Source organism: Bombus affinis, chromosome 10 (genome assembly GCF_024516045.1).
Source record: "Bombus affinis isolate iyBomAffi1 chromosome 10, iyBomAffi1.2, whole genome shotgun sequence".
NCBI lineage: Eukaryota > Metazoa > Arthropoda > Insecta > Hymenoptera > Apidae > Bombus > Bombus affinis.
The window spans coordinates 2061573-2081600 of NC_066353.1; the positions used below are offsets into that span (position 1 = coordinate 2061573).

The window sequence follows — 20028 nt, forward strand, 5'->3', positions numbered from 1 at the left end:
AGAGGGAGGTGTACGTTTTGTTACGCTGCGAGGTTTTAGTATGGATCGCGTTTCTGGCCGTCGCTCGCGGTCCTACAATGTCGCAGGCGGATCACCTTATTTGCCCGACGAGGGGCATACAATGTATCGACGAGTGCATAGTTGTCGCCAAGCAGCGACTTCCAGAAACGTCGATTTAGGTCTGTTGTTTCAAAAGAATGCGGCATACCGTTATTAAGTACACAAACTATATCACCTTGTTAACAAATAAAACATCCTTACTTGTCCTTCCTCTAGACCCATTTAAATTACTACATACATGTAATAATTCAGATATTCATCGTTACGTCGCGTGATAAGGTCCGCGTGACGTCCTTCATTGTTTGACCACCAAGGCCCAAGCCCCGTTAGAGAAACTCTCAATAAACCTAAGGCCCCACTATAAACCGAATCTTATTAGCTTGCAGGAACCTTTAATCCGGCAAGTATTTTCGTTTTATAGCTGGTACATAAAACAGTCCTTAGGTCTATTGTACATTCTTACAAATTACGGAGAAAGCAGGTAGTTACCTAATGAGAAAAACCAAATAGTTGTCTAACGGAAAAGCTGGTTTTTCCCATAAACAATGTCGCCCATGAACCACGTTGGTAGTAGGCTTCTTCCTCCTATCTTCATTCCCAACATTGGTTATAATCAATCGGCATCGCGGATCATTGCCCTCACTTTCCTAACTAAAAATGTGAGCAACGAATCCGCGTTCTTCGTTCAAAGGGCACACCCATACCGAGTTTTCCTCCGTAATCGCATCAGAACGAACTTCACTGTTCTTACTGTTCCCACGGCTCCGATTGCTACGACTTCTACTACTGCTTCTACGCCATCAGGAGGGTCAACTCTACTGGTTCTCATAACCAACGAACAGTCACATTCAAGAAGTGCTTACACTCACATTCAAGAAGTTCTAACATTCACCGTCAAGGAGTGCTAACACTCACATTCAAGAAGTTCTAGCATTCACATTCAAGGAGTTCTACCAGTCACAACCAAGGCGAGTCAAAGTCTGGTCTGATCAATCGCCACTTCTATTACAACACGAGGGCCTTCATCTATCAGATTGTCATATCTCAAAATCTGATCAAGATCAAGGCAGTTCTCATACTCACAATCAGCGACGTTACTAAATAGTCTGATTCTACTAAGTTGTTGGGAAATACATAATTTATAACACTGTTAATCACGGAGTTATATCATTTCAACCACCCCTATTATCTTAACGGAAATCAGGGGATCAATCTACTCGCGGTGTCGATTCGTATAATCGTAACAGGAATTTACGACTCCCGTTGACGTGTTTCTTCGCGATTGCGTCTCCCCGCGATTGGTCGAATAAAAGTTTTGTCGTATACAATGAGTATATCGTAAGAAAGGAATAATTTATTTTTTGACAGATTAACATATATGTATGTAAAATATTACTGATTTAATACAAGATTAACAAAATTTTAAGAATAATTTTTTATCTTATTAAAAAATGTAAAAAACGATAAATTCCTTAATTTATAATTGTATTTAAGTTTCTTTGATCACTATTATTTTTGTATCATTATTTTTATACACAGTTTAAAAATATTAATATACAATTGTCTAAAATCCTCTAAATTCAATGGGTATTGTACAACGTTGTACAATTTTTTCATGCAAAGAATAGATGATATAAAAATATTACTGGATACAGCACTATTAGAATAAATGGTGTACATATAATAATGTACATTATGAAACATGCGAACATCAGTGTAGTGTGGAATGTTAAAATATGAATGGCAATATATCCTTCCCAAAATATTAATTAAAATCAATCAAATATTAATTAAAATCAAAATATTAATTAAATTCAAAAGATAACATGTATAGTGTCATAATTTTCTATCATAGTAAATTAAGTTGGCTCCTACTATATTAACACATTGATTGCTATGATGACTGGCATTATGTTAATATCAGAATTAATTAGATGTAAATTAAATAAAAAATTATTCATAAAATTTTTACTATTTCTAATAGTTATAGTTTAAAATATTAAATGCACCACAAAGTGCTTGAACAACTTTTTTTTTTTAGTAAAGTATTACGTAAAAAATCATCCGGCAATCAACATGTTTACAAACTAACTTTAAGAGCTTGATCAAGGTCAGCTAAAAGATCTAGTTCTGTTTCAAGACCAATAGATAAACGAATTAACTTATCAGTAATGCCTAATGTTGCTCTAGCTTCTTCAGGTACTGAAGCATGAGTCATCACACACCTACGCAAGAAATTAAAACAATAAAAATAGTGGAAAGACTTATATGTATTGATGATAAACTACCATTTACTCACGGTAATTCAGCAAGAGATTCATAACCACCAAGTGATTCTGCTAATGTAAATACTTTTAAGGCCTTTAAAAATTTGCTGGCATCACCTTTTAGATAAAATGAAACCATTCCACTATGACCAGAAGTTTGTTTAAGAGCAAGTTCATGCTGTGGATGTGAGGGAAGGTCTACAATCAAATTTTACATTTTACAAGATGATGAAAGGTATCAGTTACATACTATCTAATCGTAGCGAATATTGTGTTACATTTTTCTAAAATTGTATTAAACGTTAAAACATATAAAAGTCATAAATTTAATACGTCATAATACATACTACTTAATATAGTAGTAGTAGTTAATATAGTAGTAGTTAATAATAGTAGTATATAGTAGTAGTTAATATAGTAGTACTAATACATACATGGATGGATTACTTTTTCTACACAAGGATGCGATTCTAAAAATTGTGCAACTGCTAACCCATTTTTCATATGTTGCTGCATTCTAATCTCCAGAGTTTTTAAACTCCGATTAACCAAAGAACAATCTACAGGAGATGGAACAACACCCATAGCTAACATAAAAATTGGAAATTATATAGGGAATTAATTAAAACTAAAATTAAAGAAATATTAGGAATGTAATTCAAAAATACCATTTTGAAGAAATGCAAGTCTTTGTGCTAGATCATCTCTATTTGTAATTGTTGCACCCATAATAACATCTGAATGTCCATTCATATACTTCGTTAGAGAATATATTACAATATCTGCTCCAAAATTTAATGGTTTCTATAAAAAATATATAACATAAATTACGTAATCATGTTACAATGTTAAATAAGATGTACTACCCACCTGGAAATAACATGTTAGGAAAGTATTATCTACTACTACAATAATTTCAGCATTTTTTTGTTTGACTGCTTGAACAACAGCCTGAATATCAACTAACTTTAATAGAGGATTAGTTGGTGTTTCTAACCAAACCATCTAAAAAATATAAATGTATAATTCATATGTCTTAAACAATATCAAAATTTGTTTATTATTATAATTAATATTATAAAAAATAAAACTTCAAAATTTCTCCACACCTTTGTATTAGGTTTTATATTGGTTATAACATTATTAATATCTAACATATCTACAAATGTAACTGTATTATTTTGCCTGCATAAACATTTTTGGAAAAAACGATTAGTTCCACCATAAATATCATCTGTAGATATAATATGATCTCCTGCATTTAATAATGAAGTTACTACTGTTGTAGCACCTAAACCTGATGCGAAAGTTAATGCATATTTTCCATTTTCTAGAGCAGCTAAACAAGTTTGTAAAACATTTCTTGTGGGATTGTTACTTCTTCCATACTCATAACCCTAGAATTTAATATAACATATAACATTAATAAATGATAAAATAATGACCGAAATAGTAAGTATATAAAATTTAACTGTTTAAGATTTTTATCAGCTATGATTAATAGTTATTTGATAATACAATTGGTATTAATTTTACAAATTAAAAATTGTTTAATTTATGTATAGTTTATATAAGTACTCACATTTTCATTATGTTATAATACCATAAGATACATTGATAATTTATAAAATATCACTGAAACTAACTTAGTTTTAAAATAAAAAGCATTTACCTTAGTTTTCCCAGGTCCATCCTGACGAAAAGTAGTGGACATTATAATAGGAGGTACTACTTCCCAATGATTCCATTGTAATGGATCTTGTCCGGCATGAATAGCTTTTGTGGCAAAACCCGTTTCTGTTGACATCTTGCTAAATGCATTTATTATATAATTAACAGTAATTTTTATTGAATGAAATGGATTTTAGATAACAGGATATTATTGACAATAAGATTTGGCACATTACCATTAATCATATATATGATTTGTTAATGATTGTCTTAATTTGATTTCAATTACATCATGTTCATGTTATAATAAATGCCATTTTTTCTTTTTTTAATAGTTTCATCGAAAGATTAAGATTTGAATTTTTTTATATATATATTGTCATTATCGAGCAAAAAGAAATTCATCCATTATATCTAAGACAAAAATGTATTACTTACTTCAGTTATTTTTAAAGATTTTTAATAGTAACACAAAAATGATAGGTTGAAAACTTATATAAATTAGAATTTATATTAATGTTCGAAGAATTTTGGCACACGTACTTTTACTATATTCGATATAAAATGATAACCCCGCATACGACAGTGTCTACTTACGATTAGTTATCTAGAAACGTCACGTATCGTCAATCAGAAAATTACTACTAAGTGCCACTGATAAAAGGTTGATGAAACACGAAACTCCTCGTAATTGCTTCAAATCCTACAAATTTTATATACGTCATAAGCTCACGATATGTATCGAATTAGATTGTATTATCGAGATATCGCTATCGCAATTCAAATATCGTAAAAAAGGAATTTTACTTGAATCTATATTAAATAAAGAATAATAACATTTAGTTTTTTTCTTAAGATCTTTGTTATATGTTATATGTTAATATTTCTAATATATTAATATTTCTAGTGAATTTTTGATAGATAAAAAAAACAAAATATATAATAATTGAAAATAATTTATTCTTAATTATTTCAACATTTTATCTCAACAATTAAATCAACATTGACAAACATTACAGTATTTGTCTTAATTTCCTATATGTAGTTTACGCTGTTTTTTATCTTTAGTAATTTTTTTTAGTACTACTGTTAATCTAGAATTTAAAAATAAAATTTGCAAAAAAGAAATCATAATGTATCTTTGTAACATAATATATCATAACTTCAAATTTTAAAGAAAGATGTTGGTTTAATAAAAAGTTACTAACATAGGATAATATTTTATGAAGCTCGTATGAAGCTTTTATTCATAATTTTACTAATGCATAGAAAATGTTACAGATTAGCGGATGACATGCATTTATAATTCTGAAAAATAATATTGGTCGATTCTTATAGACGACAAACATGTCGACCAATGCGACGCATTCCCACCATAATTAAATCGATATTTATTCGATTATTCGAGGAGCTATCAACCTTCTCTCAGTGAAGTCTCTTCATCTAACGAATTATTTTGATTGATACACTAAATACTCTTTTACAGAATACAGAACACAACAGTTCTCTGAGATGAGAAAAGAAAAGGGAATTATTTCGTTGCTGTTATTATTTATTATAAGTCTTGTACGTGGTGATATGTTTTGTAGTCTTGTAAATCGAGAAGATCCGTGCATTAACTTGTGCGAAAAAACACCATTATCTTTTACAAATGTACGCATTATCAACAAATACATGTTTATAAGTTACATATTATGAACTGACACATTAATGATGACGATGACGTTCATTAATTCTAGAGTAAATATGTCAAATCATGCTGTCAGCGAGGATGTAGATTCTTCAATTTAGTGGATTTACATTATGGATTAGAACCAAACAGTTTAAATGGTACTAGGGATGCCTGTGAAGCTTGTATGTAAAGCATATAATGATTATAATAGCATTTAAATTAAAACTAAATCTAATTTTAATTATAGAATAATATTTCATATAATTATTAATTTAAAAGATTATTTTTGCATGCTGATTAAAAATATTTTTTATGATGTAAATTACTTCCTAAAAAATTACATAAGATTATTGTAACTAATAAATTTCTAAATAAATTATTTCTTCATTTTGTTGTAGCATGTACAGAAGCATATACAGCTCCTCAAGATCGCTATGCATGTAGCACTGGTTGTGATTTCATGGCCAAACAACGTGTTTCAGATTTGTTATCACTATTTTCTGTTGCTGTCTATATAGAGGAAGGTGTAGATTCCAACTTATTTGTAATGTCACCTGATATACCTGAAAATGATATTTTGAGTGATCCAGGTTTGCGGAAGGAACTTTTTCCAGGATGGTGGGATTTTAATGGATTTAAATTGCCACAGACATATATTAAGACTGTTCCATTAGATGCTGGGGTAAGTTTTTAACTGTGTATTTTATAATAAAAATTTAAATGATAAAATTTTAATCATTTATTGAATATATCAATGAAACTAAATATATATATATAATTCAATGAAACAAAAGTTTCTTGTTAATGTAATATTTCTATTTTTTTAATTTATTCTATTTTAATCATAATATATATTCTGTTTTTGATATTTATCCTGTTTGGAAATTCACTTTATGTAGAATATATTTATTTATTATAAGTCATATAAATTTGATTGATCATGATATGATAGACAGTGGATTATGGTGTACCATCAGACTACTCTGGAGAAAATGACCAATCAGCTTCAGTACCTGGATCTGATTGGCTTCAATGTGCCTCGAAACATATTGGACTACCACATTGGCTTTTAGCCTCTGCTATTGCAGCAACAGCATTGTCTGCATTTTGGTTATGTTTATATCCAGAAAAAACCACTGATCCTTTTAAAGAAATACTTATTGAAAAATCTGATATTTCTCCAACAGCTACATTATATGTACACGAAGCACCATTTCATAAACAACCTCCACCAAAATATTTTGATAGTGTAGATCCTGCAGAAATTAATATCAAAGTTTAGCAAGGACTTTTAACTTTATAATTTTTTCAATAATTTTGAAGGTCGTTGAAATTTCAGTATGATAACGCCGTTTTCAAGAAATTGTTTATATTATGTATCATAGATTGTTGTGAATACTATAATTATTAAGAAGTATCTGCACTTTCAATTTTCAACAAAATTATTCATAGACGAAAAATAATCTTCTAAGAATATATGTGTATAAAAATAAGACTAAAAAGTTAGTTGAGATTTTGAAACATACATATGAAAATCAAAATCAAAATATATGATAAAATAGGTAATAAAATATTTTGTGGGGAAAATTTATGGTTGAATAAATGGTGATATATGATAAAATTATTTTGTACAGAATAACATTGTTTTTTATAATAACAGATCTTATTATTCTTCTTTTCCCAATAGATAAAGTAACTGAAATCAGTATTGAAATAAAACTTGCAAAGTAAAAAGGTATATGCACATGTATAAGACTGCAAATTATGTACTTTATTAATAATTGAGTAAGGATTGAAAACTTTTGTATTTGTATCAATATATTATTTTGTTAAATATAATGTATAAATATAAGAAAATTTATGTATGATCATTGAAAGCAATTGCTTTTGGGAAGTTTTGTTTTATTGTTCTTACATTGGTTATTCATTTTAATAATGATAAATTTTATTTTACATTTAAGTACAATCAGCTTGTTTCAAGATGTTTGTATATTTAATGCATGCATGTATTCTTTTGTATCTTTTATATCCTATATTATAATATAGTGAAGTTTAAAATCATAAAGATGAATTTTGGAGTAAAAGGGTATGTATTTGTAAAAATTATAGTTAAAAATTTATTTTATCAACTTATCTCAACTTTTATTTTACATAGGAAAATGTGAAATATTGCAATTATAAAAACAAATATGATACAATGTATAGTTGAAGAAACTCTAAAACATTATGTATGATATTATGTTGTATCATTTAAATACATGATATCTTATGTCATTGTAATTATTGAAATATGGTTTGAGGCTTTTCGATAGTACATGTCAACTACATTATGCAGTAATATATAAATTTCATATTTTTTCTCAACAAACTAAAATTAATATATAATTATGTAACCAATGTAAGACATTACTTAAAAATAATTAAAAATGTCACAATGTCTTTATCCTTTAGTAGAATATTATGAATTATTGAATATGCAATGTTTAACAATTTAATGTAATTTAAAATAAAGGGTCAATGAAATAGTTACACAATTATTAGTGTATTTATGTATTAAAAAGTGATATCTTTTTCGTATTACTGTAACGTTAAAGTGATAAAATATATCATGGTTTTATTCAGAATAAATATTGATATATATTGGTGTAAATGTTACAAATATGATGCTAAGATGATACATTAATGCTATAAATTTTTTGATGAACTAGTTTATAAACAAGTTTTATGTGTCTTGTATATCATTATAGGAATTGATTTCAAAATTTGCTCTATAAAAAACGAGGAAACATTTTTTAATGTTTAATATCGATATCGAAAGCTAAAGTAATTATAAGTCTTTGAAAAATTGTCAGAAATATTCAGAACTTTAATATGTTATGAAAATTGTAATGGAAATTGAAGTTAAATATTTCTTTATTTACATAAGATGCAATATGCTGTAATTATTAATATAATTAAAGGATAAGAAAGTGTATTTTAAACCAAAGTATCATGTTCCTTACATATGATAGTGCTAATTTATTGTATTAATATTTATTATCTCATTATACACTGCAAAAATAAAAAAAAAGATAAGGTATGCAAATAGTACTTTTTATTATACTCCATATTCGCACTATTTTATTCAAACAGAACAATTTTTAGAATTCTTATTATGAGACAGGGCGTTAACTTCAACACGTAACAAGTGACAAGATTAGCACCTTTTAAAATGTTGATTACAATCATCGAACGTAAGTATATTCTACTGCAATAAGAAAGGTTTACATTAATAGTAAGTCATTTAATCTATTTAATGCAAAAAATTGTATACAAAAAACAAATAACTATTTTGAAATTCTTTTATTATTTTTTACGTTAGTTTGAAGTTTTCTATGATAAAGAATTATTTTTTTAATTCAAGATAACCACAATATGTACAGTATAAAAAAGTATCCTGAATCAAAAAAATATTTAATTCTTAAATATAAAAGGAATCAATTTGTACAGTATAATTATCTTTGTTTAAATATTATCCTAAGTAATTAAAGCATTTACAGCCAATAAAGTTTTGGATCATCTCTTCGCACTTGTAATTTTAATACATGTCTATATATTTTTAATGCTGGACCTAGAAGTAAATCAAGTCCACTTAACACATCAGACCGTTTCAATAATAATAAAGAACTGCCATCAATATCCTGAAATACATATCAATATATGAAATATTTAATAATAGATACTAGATAACACAAGTTTTTTTTGGAAACAAAAAAAAGTACCTGTTGTCTGAATACTTCTGCTTCTTTTGGAAAAAGTCTTGCAAAATATTGATACACTTGTTCAGATGTCCAATTAGAAGCATCAGGTATATTTGGATCAATTCCATCTCTTGGACCATCATCTTCCATTTGGTCGGAAGATCCTCTAGCAGGAGAAACTTGAGGACTTAGAACTGGAGGTAACACAGGAGGATTCGATGGCGTATCAGGCCTGCTAGTAACCAGATTAATATTCTGGTTTATATTTGTTTTATATTGTTTCTGAACACAATCATTGCATTGCCACTTTGAATTTGATTTAGGAATTATTATACGTGGCGTATGGCAATAATAATGGTAAGCATCATCACAAGTAAAACATGTTGCAAGTGGTCCCTGTAAAATCAGGCTATATTACAATTGGGAAAAAGTTGTTAATATATTTTTTATAATCTACTTACAGCGTCTGAGGTTTCACAACATATTGTACAACTCTTGCAACGTTCACATTGCCAATTGCTACCTGCTTTTTGAACCATTTCTTCTGGACTATAAATACAACTTGGATGTGCTATAAATAAATGAAAATATATTAAATCATTAATTTAAAACATTTATTATATTTTCAAATATGGTAATACCTCGTACAGTACAATCACGACAAGCAACTAAAGTTTCTTGTTTTTCTTTGGCACAAAGACTACATTGTCTACAAGGTCCATCCTTAACAGTTGTTTTAGAAGAATCTTGCGATTCTTGAGGTATAGAAGATTTATTTTGCGAGCCTGGTTGTCTCCCACGTTTTCTTTTTACAAGATTATTGTCAGAGGGATCAAATACTTTTTTTGCTCTCTGGAAAGAAATTGTATTTTCAATTTTTTCAATATATACAAGTCGAATTAAGAACCTTAAGCAATCAATTATATTTAAAAAATAGAAAAGGTACATACCTTTCTACGAGCACTACGAAAGCCTCCAACATTAGTGTTGGATGGTGTAGGAGAAGGATTGGTGGAACTTCTCCCCGCATCCTCGTCCTCTCGTTCTTCGCTCAAATGTCCAGTCTCTTCTCTCTTTTCTTTTTGCGAATTTATTTCTTCTTTATTATCTTTTTGATAGTCCTCAAATTTGATTTCTATGTCCATAGGATCGTCTGTTCGAACTAGTAGGCGCTGTTTACGCTCAGCTTTCGACGACCTTTTAAGGTTATGAGTCTGATTATCCGTATTTTTTGAGTCTTCTTTCACATCTTCAACGGAGGTTTGCGATGGCTCCTGCGGTTCTCGTTCTTTCAAAGAATCGTGTTCTACTGATGATTCGGTATTTTCGTTTCTTCCAACGATTATCTCGAAACATTCTTCTTTTCTGATCTGTGGGTCAGATTTTGGGCTTGCCTGACGTGAGGACCTCGGTGTATTCGACCTAGAGTCCGTAATCGTCAGGTTTTCTGTTTCGTCAAAATCATAAAGACCACCTGTAGTTGATGAAACAGTTTGTAATTCCTTACGTCGCACGTTTCCATTCTCAAGGGTAAAAGATTCTCGATGTGTTGGCTCAGCGGTGGTTGTCATGTCAGACGTCGCCACCAACGAGTAATTGCCGTTAGAAAGACGCGTCAAATTACCACTTGCTACTTCTTTTCCAAGAAAATCTTCTACCATACGTCTAGAAGTAGGATTTGAGACACCATCAAGCAACTGTTCGATCAATCTGTAAGCTGGTACACCTTGATCAAGGTAATCTGGCTCCTCGACAACGAGTTCTGCCACGGCACCCGCTACCATCCCGGAGTTTAATTTCTCTTTGACGAAACCCTCCGGTCGATTTTTGTAAAGCTGTAACCGTGACCATTTCGAAGCATTTCGGTAACTAGTATTACCCTTATAGTCGACCTGTATCACTTTTTCTGCTTCGATTAACCGATGAAGATCGGCTATGGTGTCCCGTGCATCCACCGAAAACTTCCTTAGTAAGTAGTTGCAGATGCGATCAGCGTCGGGTCGCGCCTTTCGTCGACGCAACTGATCTATTGCCTCCAGGATTTGCTCCTCATGGAGTATTTGCGTTTCTACTCGGTGTTGCTGCATTATTACGCGTCGATAAAACCTTCTCTGCCACAATAGTATATCTGACAATTTCTATTCGCACGATCGTTAAAAAGAACGTAAGACCGATGTAAATTCGTTTCACGATGATCTCTGCACGTTTTCACGGTGCTCGATGCATTCGCGCGTGATGTCATAACGACCGGCAAAATTCTATATATTGCGCGTATACATCCGCTCTTACTTTATCATTTAGTTGACTTTCGCATAAATGTCCGCTATGTTTTCGAAATGATTCTTCTTAGAACGTAACATGAAAGCGAAACTCTTGCAACCGTATACCTATCTCAATTTATTATCGCATAAATATCAAAAGTTCTTGATTACCATTCGAAACAAAGGGTAGATAAAATGTCGATCATTCTTGCGGTGGAAACAGTCCGCTCCGCTTCATATCAAGCGCAGAATCGTTCTTACACATATAAACAAGTTGAAGCAATACGTTATAATAAAAACGTGTATCTCAATATATTTTTACGTATACGGATTGTCTAGTCGCTTTTTTTTCAACTGTACAAGCATATCGGATTGAAATGAGAAAAATAACACGACCGATGAAACTCGTTAACGTGATGCAATATTATCGATTGCACGGATCGACCAAGTCAATAACGTGCAAAATCTATGGCGCATTCGGAACGCGCGAAATGTCCGCTGACTGTTTGGCATTAATCAGCCGAGTAAAGCGATTAAACGCGGCTCGGAAAACGAAGCTCACGAATTATCACTTTCTACCGTCTTATGTCCGCTACCGGGAGAAAATTTCGAATCGCGTACCACAACTGCGCTGATCCATTGTTGGACTGAAGCCGAGAGAGGTGTACACGACGGCGACGAAGAAGCAATCTGACAAAGTCAGGTCGTCCGCCGCTGCTGGATCGAACATCGAACTGCAGCGCGACGCATTTCACACCCTTTACACGCACTTTTAACGACGTCAGGATACTTTCGTGTCCACGTACGTAACTTCCTTCCGGTAATCGTCCTCACTGACGATTTAAAATTCGAACAAATCGTTATCGAGGTATCGCAGTCCGAACAAAGATAACTGTCTTCGTATTGGTTCGAAATTGCTTGCTATCTTTCTCTTTTGTTTCGCTTGTGAAAATCCACCGATCCATGCACCCATAAATAATGTCTTCTTCACGAGGACGAAACGGTATAACCGGGGAATAATCGCACTACATACGTGCCAAGTGACCGTCGAACGTTTTCGCCACGCGCCAATCGTCCAACAAAACGGATACCTCTCCTCTTTCGCTGATCTCTCTCCCTCACCGTCTGTCCAACAACTTTTCCACAGTATTGGATCTCTCTCTGTAAGCGCGCTTCGCGACAAGCCACTTCGATACACGCGACCAAACGACACACCACGATTTCACGAGTCCACAGTCCTTATGTGCATGCCACACCAACGCGTATTCGCGCTTACGTGTATATATGTTATACGCGTATATGCGTATACGTACCACGCGGGATATATCGTCGCCGGTTGCGTTCCCTGTACGATACCTTTGTACGTGTTGACACTGTGTACAAACCGTTCGCTAAATCTTTCCACGCTCTATCACCTCGATCGTATGCGATGACAAGTACTGCAATTTTAAGAATATCGATAAGCTTAGACAATCGTATCGCACAATAGCTACCGCAGCACACGGTAAACCTGCGAGACGCGGTCTTTTACCGAGGTAGACTCGGCGCGCGCCAGCCTCTTTTCTTACTCCCGATTCGACCAGACAAAAATCATTGCGAATCCACGCACACCTACAACATCGATTCGCTTATTACAAATCGCTTTCACTTCAATCAGTTACGAATTTTTTTCATCATTTCCTATGTCGTTCCGCGATAGTTTCACGAACATCGCATAACTCCGATGTAGCGCAACGCGTGAGACGCGCTCTTTTCCTAGAGGCGGCCTCTTGTGCGCGCCGCGCTACCTCTGGCTCGTTTCTACAGAACGCCCAAAAAGATCGAACTCGGAGAAACTGTGACGCACTTCACCTCACTGCCACTGTCACTTCCGAGAATTCTCAAAAAATCGTTTGCATCGCCGATTAACTTTCCAAACGAGCTGCTTTCACAAATTATTTCGACAAAAGCGAAGAGCGCGAAGCCGGGTGCGGCTACACGCCAGTGTGGACGGACCGCCGCTGGAGTACGGAACACGCGGAGCGCAGTTTTTGCGGGGACGGGTCCGTGCAGGTACGGCAATGTCTTTCTTAACACCCTGTAGGAATCGGCTTCTGCGCATTGGTTTACCAATTTAACAGTTATTCTAATAACACCTTTTCTCTTTCCTTTCCTACCCATTGTCATTTAACTACATAATTTTGTCACCTTATTTAAGTAATTCAATTAATAAAACATATTTTTTTGAAAAATATTGATAGATATTCACGGAAAAAAGATTTTAGGAATTTTACTCTTAATAACTACTTTTTTTTCATATTTTGCTAAATATTTAGTACGGTATGATATATTACGCAGAATTAAGCGATAATTTATTATATATGAGTTTAAAGTATAATGTATTTTTTGTAAATTTCAATTGAAATAAAAGTATGTCTTGGAAGAAAATTTTTTCTATGATTTACGTGTGGTACGTTACTGTGTCTGTGATTTTAGAAACGACCGTGACGTATCGGCCGTTCCCGAGCGCTGCTATCCTCGTTCCCGGCCGAGTAGCTCCCTTTTGAGCCTGCTTTCAGATCGACGGATCTGACGCAACAGATCATAAGCAAATTTTAAGATATGTTGCACGTGGCACAATTTAAATACGCTTATTTTTGTAGAAGCTTTTGATACCAGGATCCGTTTGAAACGCGTAGAATTGGACTTTTCGAAGGTACCAAGAGTATCGAGAAAAGTATATAAACTGTTGATTATGAAAATACAAATGCTTAATGCTTAATGCGCAAAATAACGTACGATATAATATTAGATATATTTTGTATAACAAAATATAGATTATAACTTTTTACGTTAGACTAACAAATATGTCCCATAGTAGTAAATGGAGAAATAAAAGAAGGAAAATGGTAATTATTTCGTGTTTCAAATATTTTATTGTAAAACACTGTAAAAAAATGTAAATGTAAAAAATACACACGTTGTAAAAAGCTTTATGTATGTTTAATAATACAACCATTATCAATTATAAAGGAATTTTATAAATTAAATATAGCTGTTTTCTTTGTCCATCACATTTGTACTTGTAAAACTGTGTCGCTCAAGTTTTGAGATCTGTTAAAAAAATATTATAATTTAATTACTATTTACGAATATGGATGATTATTATTAAGATACGATTTTGTACATACCAAATTGGTCGGCTTTACTTTATGGATAAGTTTGTTACTATCCCTTAACGGACTTCGCTGGATATTGTTTCCATTTTTTACCTCAAATGAAGAATGTAATCGTTTGCTTATAGGAGGTGTTTGTGCTTTTGGAATACCAGATTCTGTTGGTCGTCGTTTAGGTGTCGTTTTCTTTGGAGATGGTAATTTATTACTTCTAAAAAATAAATTACTTTTTATTGTTCTAAGTTTTCAGATATAATATAAGTTTAACATACCTTCTTGGACTATTATTTAGCACATTGTTATTACTGACATTTACACGCGTAGTTACTGGTGAAATGTCACAAGAAAAGTTACGTTTTTTTGGGCTGTTAGCTACATGCGATTGTACTTTTCGCGTTTTAGAATGTTCAGTATCTGGAGTTGATGAAGCTACCGGTTTTGAAGATCGCGATTTTTTTACTGATTGAAGTCCGTTGGTTGTGGAATTAGGTGTACTACTAATTATCTTATGAGGTGGTGTTGTATTTCCAATAGATGAAGTTATTTTTTTATTAATATTTTCTGCAAAAAAGGCAAATAAAATATTAGTATAATAAGGAAAAATAGAAATATAATTTTTTTTATTCATTTAACAATATACCTCTTTTTTGCATATTTCCTATAGGAAGAATAGCTTTCATTGGCCCCTTTTTATTTATTATATCAATGTCTATCTTCTTCTTCAATCTATTTTTAACTGTACATGTCATCGAAGTTTTTTCTTTCTGTAGATCTAAGGTTGCTCCCGTTTTAGTTTGTGTATCTAAAAGGAGATATAAATTAATTATCTTAAATATTTTTCTTGTCAATGTTACAAAAACAAAAAATTACCTCTTGGTAATTGATTTTTATTGTTATTTATAATGACTTTTTTATTCAATACTGGGCTAACAAAACCAGGATCACTAGGAAAACGTTTTGTTACTTCTTTCAATTGAGATGTATCTTTATTGGTAGATATTAATGAACCTGATTGAGTCTTAACTGGTGGTGTTTGAGATACAGATACGCTTCTTCTAATAAAATTTTTACTAATTGTTTGCTTCTAAAATAGACATCATTATCTATATTAATTTATTACGCAATTTATTAAAATTTTGCAATTTTCTTATAGTATTATGCTTACTTTTGATCCTAAGTTTAAACTCAATCTATTAACCGATTTCGATAGAAACGATGACTGCTTCTCGTTTTCAGATTTTAGTTTTGATTTTTTTGGAGTTTGTTGAATTTCTATATAATCATTTTTACTTTTTGTATCTTCATCAACATTACAATTATTGGAAGCAACATTTAATACCTTTTCTAAATTTTTAAGTATATCCAAAGTTGGATGTTCTTTAGTCTGTCTACATATTAATTTTCCTATGTTTGCAAGCAGTTCGATTACCACTTTTTCGTTCAATGGACTGTTATTTTTCTGTTTACAAGAAGAATTGTTTTCAGATATTTTTTGAGCACTAAATTCATTTTTATCATTTTCTTTGTTTATGTTTTCAATATTTATTTCGATTCCTGAAGTTTCACATTTTAGTTTATTATTTATATTATTTAAGTACTTTTGATTATCAATACATTTACTCGTATTTACATCATTCAAATTTATGTCTTCAAAGAATACTGATTCTTTAATACTTTCTGTTGAATCACCAGTCAAATTACCTTCTTTACTATATTCCATATTATTTTCTGCCACATTTTTAATTACTTCCAAATTACTACTTGATTTTGGTGGACTCTTTGATAAATTATTGGTTGTATTAAAATAAGTAGTTAATAATTCGGTATTATTCTCACAATTAATGCCTAAAGCTTTCTCCAAATTTTCCAATAATTTATTTGCTTCTATATTCTTTTCTGTTCTGATTAATTTTTTAAGGTCTAATAAAAGTGTTACTGCTGTAGTACGTTTTTCCATTGATATTGGTTCAACAAGTTCCATTTCTAAATCTTCCACATCTTTTTTCATTTTATTACTAAATTCGTCTTTTCTATCTTTATGTGACTCATTATCTTTATTCTCTGTAACTTTTATATTTTTTGATTTTGAACCAGCTTTATCAGGAGATACAGGCAATTCAATTAAATTTTCTGAAGTTTCATCATCAAATGCTGGTAACAACTCTAATGTCCATGAAGGATTGCTTGTAATGAGATCATCAATGCTTGCTAAACAATAACATGCAAAATACATATCATTTTAAATTATTGTTGCAAATGTATATTTAAACTATGTATAGATTTAAATATCAATTATGCTTATTTTAAAAATATATTCTAGTACCGATCATTTCTATATTTTCTTTTATATTTTTTTATTTTAGTTATTTAAGGCTTAATTATTGATCTTTTTTATTATATACTCTTGTTACATTTTCTGATATTAAAATTTTATTAGATCAACATTATCCAAAGAAGTTAATGAGAATTAGATTTTTGATAAGCAACATCGATATGGTACTTATTATATGTATTTAAAAAATATTGAATGTAATAAGAACTTACAGCCTGAACTGGTTTTTATGGCCAATTCTTCAAAAGTTTTTGCAAGAAGTTTTGCTTCCTGAAGTATTGATTTATTAATCTTATTTCCTTCCTGTAAAGTAAAAATGAACTAAGAAATGTTTTTTGACAAATAATTTTTTATATATAAATTAGGAAACTTACAAGGAATACAGAGTCTGACGATGTATCTGAAATATTACTTTTATAGTGTTCATTGCTATAATTACTGTCTGGTGTGAAAACATCAACATCTATTAACTTATTATTTATATCACACATTTCATTTTTTTCAGTTACAGCTGTACATTCTTTTATATCACTGGGAGAATTATATGTGAGTTTATCTTTATTACTGGTACAATTTTGAGGAATGTGAATCCCTGATAATCTTGCCTTAAGTTTATTAAATCGGTCTGTTAAATCAGACAATGAGGATCTTGTTGATACATTTGCTACAGAAATCTCTAAATTCTTTGTTGGTGATAATGCAGATTCTCTTTCCTTATTATGATCTTCACCTTCAGTTAATTTTGTATTTCCTGATCTTTCTGACGAACAGCTTTCTAGGAATGTTCGATTCATAGTTCCATTTGATAACATTAGTGATGAACTAATAGTTGAGGAAACAGAATTTAATTTAGGTATAGAAGAAATATTTGACAAATTTGAAGATATAGAACTTCCACCATCACTTTTTAAAAATCCTTCATTTAGCATGTCAAGCGAATTTAAGGAAGAGATGTTACTTGCACTATTAGAATTAGTTCTTAATGATGCAGATAGTGATATTTGATATGGACATTCTGATCTCTTTGGAGATGTTCCTCCTTGTGAAAAAGAACGTCTAGATTTTGCAATTTTCAAAGTTGCATTAGGAACTAACATTTCTTTTTGTAAAATAGATTTTATTTCATTTTTATTTGATTCACTGTTTTCTTCAAATAATGTATCATTCATCACAGATTGATTCAAGATGGATAAATCAAGATCTTGAACATTAATGGTAGGTATAACATTATCTGATTTAAAATTATTGCTTAATATATTAGTATTACCTGAATTAACAATTATACTTTTACTAGTTATTTTATTAGCTTTTGCATTGTCTAGATTTAATTTGTCATTAATTAAAAACTCATCTAATGTTTTATTCAGTTTTAACTTTTGTCTATTTTTCTTCTTAGAAACACGACTATCTGGTAAATCAAAGGAACCTGATCTTAAATAAGTATTCTTTTTGCATTTTACTTTCAATGCTTTTTCCAAAGTTATTTCAAAAGGATCATCCTTTTTCTGAATATATTCCGTAGTTTTATGTAGCACCATATCAAAAGGATTATTTTCTAAACTATCACGTTTTCCTATCATTAGAGAACTTGTTTCGTTCATTCGAGTATTATAGTTATTGCATATAATATCTGTAGGAGCTGGTATTAAAGGCGATGCAAGTCTTGAACTTAATGAACCCTTTCTGTCAGGGCTATCTAAATCTATAAGATCACACATATTCACGTTTTTCTGTTTACGACGTTTGAGACCTTCGCTTCCAATAATAGTATTACAATGTTGTCATACCAATTAAATGTTCCTAAAATCGTAACGAAATTTTATGATACATATTATTATTATTATTTGCAAACACCGTTGTCACAATCTGTAAATATGTGAGTTGTTTCTCAACAAATACATAATTTCTTGATCTATATTAAATTTCACTTTGATCATTGATATTTAAAAATCATTTATGTTATATGAATACCACCTTAAATATAAATTGTTTATTTTTTGTATAATATTCACGTATTCAGAGATACTAACGTCTAAGTCTAGATACTTACAGTTACTATTACAGACAATTTAAAAGTTTCTACTCTACTGCCCTCTAGTAGATATTTAAAAACTAAATGCTAAACGGAAGTTATTTATAACGTATTTCAAGATAATTTAAGAAACAAAAATAGATATATGCATAAACTATGAACAAGTTAAAAAATTATTCTGGCATAGAAACTTAATTTCTAGATCATACAAATTATAGAAGAAGCACATGCTTAAAAGTTATATTGTTATATTTTCATACATGTATTACCATTCCCTACTACTACAAGCATATTCACATTTCAGTCGCCGTTATACGTCACAGATCTTACTATCAGAAATCAGAAGTTGTGTGGAAACTCGTTAGCGTTCTTGATTACCTTCAGTATTAAATCATATGAGTAAAATAGATTATTATTATCACATTAAAGTATGCAAAATATTTTAATATGGATATATATCTTTTCTTTAAATTAACATTGAATTCTAAATATATGAGTATAAATGTATGAAATTTATGAGCATTGTGAACTGTTTATAGAAACTATTTATTTATATTATCTCTACTTATGTAATTCAAGATTACCGGATAATAAACAACTCGTTATGATATCCTTGAAATATTTATTAAGATATAAGAAAATCTACATTGTAAAACAACAAAAATGATTTAGCAATAATATCTAATGTATAAAATTATAATAAGAACTTCTAATTTATATTATATATATTATATTTTTATATATATTTAAATTTTACATAACCTCTGTATAAAAAACTAAATTTAAAATCTGGCAATTTATTTAAATACCAGCAAGTTTTATCATACATATATATAAA

The 20028-nt window shown here is 30.6% G+C and overlaps 4 protein-coding genes and 1 long non-coding RNA gene across 10 annotated transcripts; 2 read left to right on the forward strand and 3 right to left on the reverse strand.

Moving 5' to 3' along the window:
• Positions 1-1392: 1392 nt before the first annotated feature.
• On the reverse strand, positions 1393-4748 carry LOC126921436 (putative cystathionine gamma-lyase 2). 6 transcript variants are annotated; one of them, XM_050733038.1, is made up of 9 exons: positions 4596-4738; positions 4235-4412; positions 4000-4138; positions 3437-3724; positions 3198-3332; positions 2996-3131; positions 2762-2914; positions 2360-2525; positions 1393-2285 (listed from the first exon to the last, which is right to left on the reverse strand). In XM_050733038.1, the coding sequence occupies exons 3-9, from the start codon at positions 4132-4134 to the stop codon at positions 2141-2143; spliced, it is 1158 nt and encodes a 385-aa protein (XP_050588995.1). In that variant the 5' UTR covers positions 4135-4138; positions 4235-4412; positions 4596-4738; the 3' UTR covers positions 1393-2140. The 6 variants fall into 6 exon arrangements, with proteins under 6 accessions (XP_050588995.1, XP_050588993.1, XP_050588996.1 ...); XM_050733036.1 differs by lacking the exon at positions 4235-4412 and having other exon boundaries at positions 4596-4748; XM_050733039.1 differs by lacking the exon at positions 4235-4412 and having other exon boundaries at positions 4000-4134; positions 4596-4723.
• Positions 4749-5406: 658 nt separating this feature from the next.
• LOC126921440 (transmembrane protein 59-like) lies at positions 5407-8204 on the forward strand. The gene is made up of 4 exons (XM_050733044.1): positions 5407-5651; positions 5738-5852; positions 6069-6352; positions 6623-8204. Exons 1-4 carry the CDS (start codon positions 5511-5513, stop codon positions 6950-6952), a joined length of 870 nt encoding a protein of 289 aa, XP_050589001.1. The 5' UTR covers positions 5407-5510; the 3' UTR covers positions 6953-8204.
• A 538-nt stretch (positions 8205-8742) lies between these two features.
• LOC126921425 (uncharacterized) lies at positions 8743-13656 on the reverse strand. Its single transcript, XM_050733007.1, has 5 exons — positions 10361-13656; positions 10052-10262; positions 9872-9981; positions 9432-9806; positions 8743-9350 (listed from the first exon to the last, which is right to left on the reverse strand). Exons 1-5 carry the CDS (start codon positions 11495-11497, stop codon positions 9204-9206), a joined length of 1980 nt encoding a protein of 659 aa, XP_050588964.1. The 5' UTR covers positions 11498-13656; the 3' UTR covers positions 8743-9203.
• Positions 13587-14700, forward strand: LOC126921450 (uncharacterized). Its single transcript, XR_007712337.1, has 2 exons — positions 13587-13723; positions 14147-14700. It is a non-coding gene; the product is annotated as an uncharacterized LOC126921450 (long non-coding RNA).
• LOC126921418 (protein PFC0760c-like) lies at positions 14632-19230 on the reverse strand. The gene is made up of 8 exons (XM_050732988.1): positions 17533-19230; positions 17371-17461; positions 15992-17034; positions 15697-15910; positions 15467-15628; positions 15099-15387; positions 14842-15037; positions 14632-14764 (listed from the first exon to the last, which is right to left on the reverse strand). The coding sequence occupies exons 1-8, from the start codon at positions 18874-18876 to the stop codon at positions 14696-14698; spliced, it is 3408 nt and encodes a 1135-aa protein (XP_050588945.1). The 5' UTR covers positions 18877-19230; the 3' UTR covers positions 14632-14695.
• Between the last annotated feature and the right edge of the window lie 798 nt (positions 19231-20028).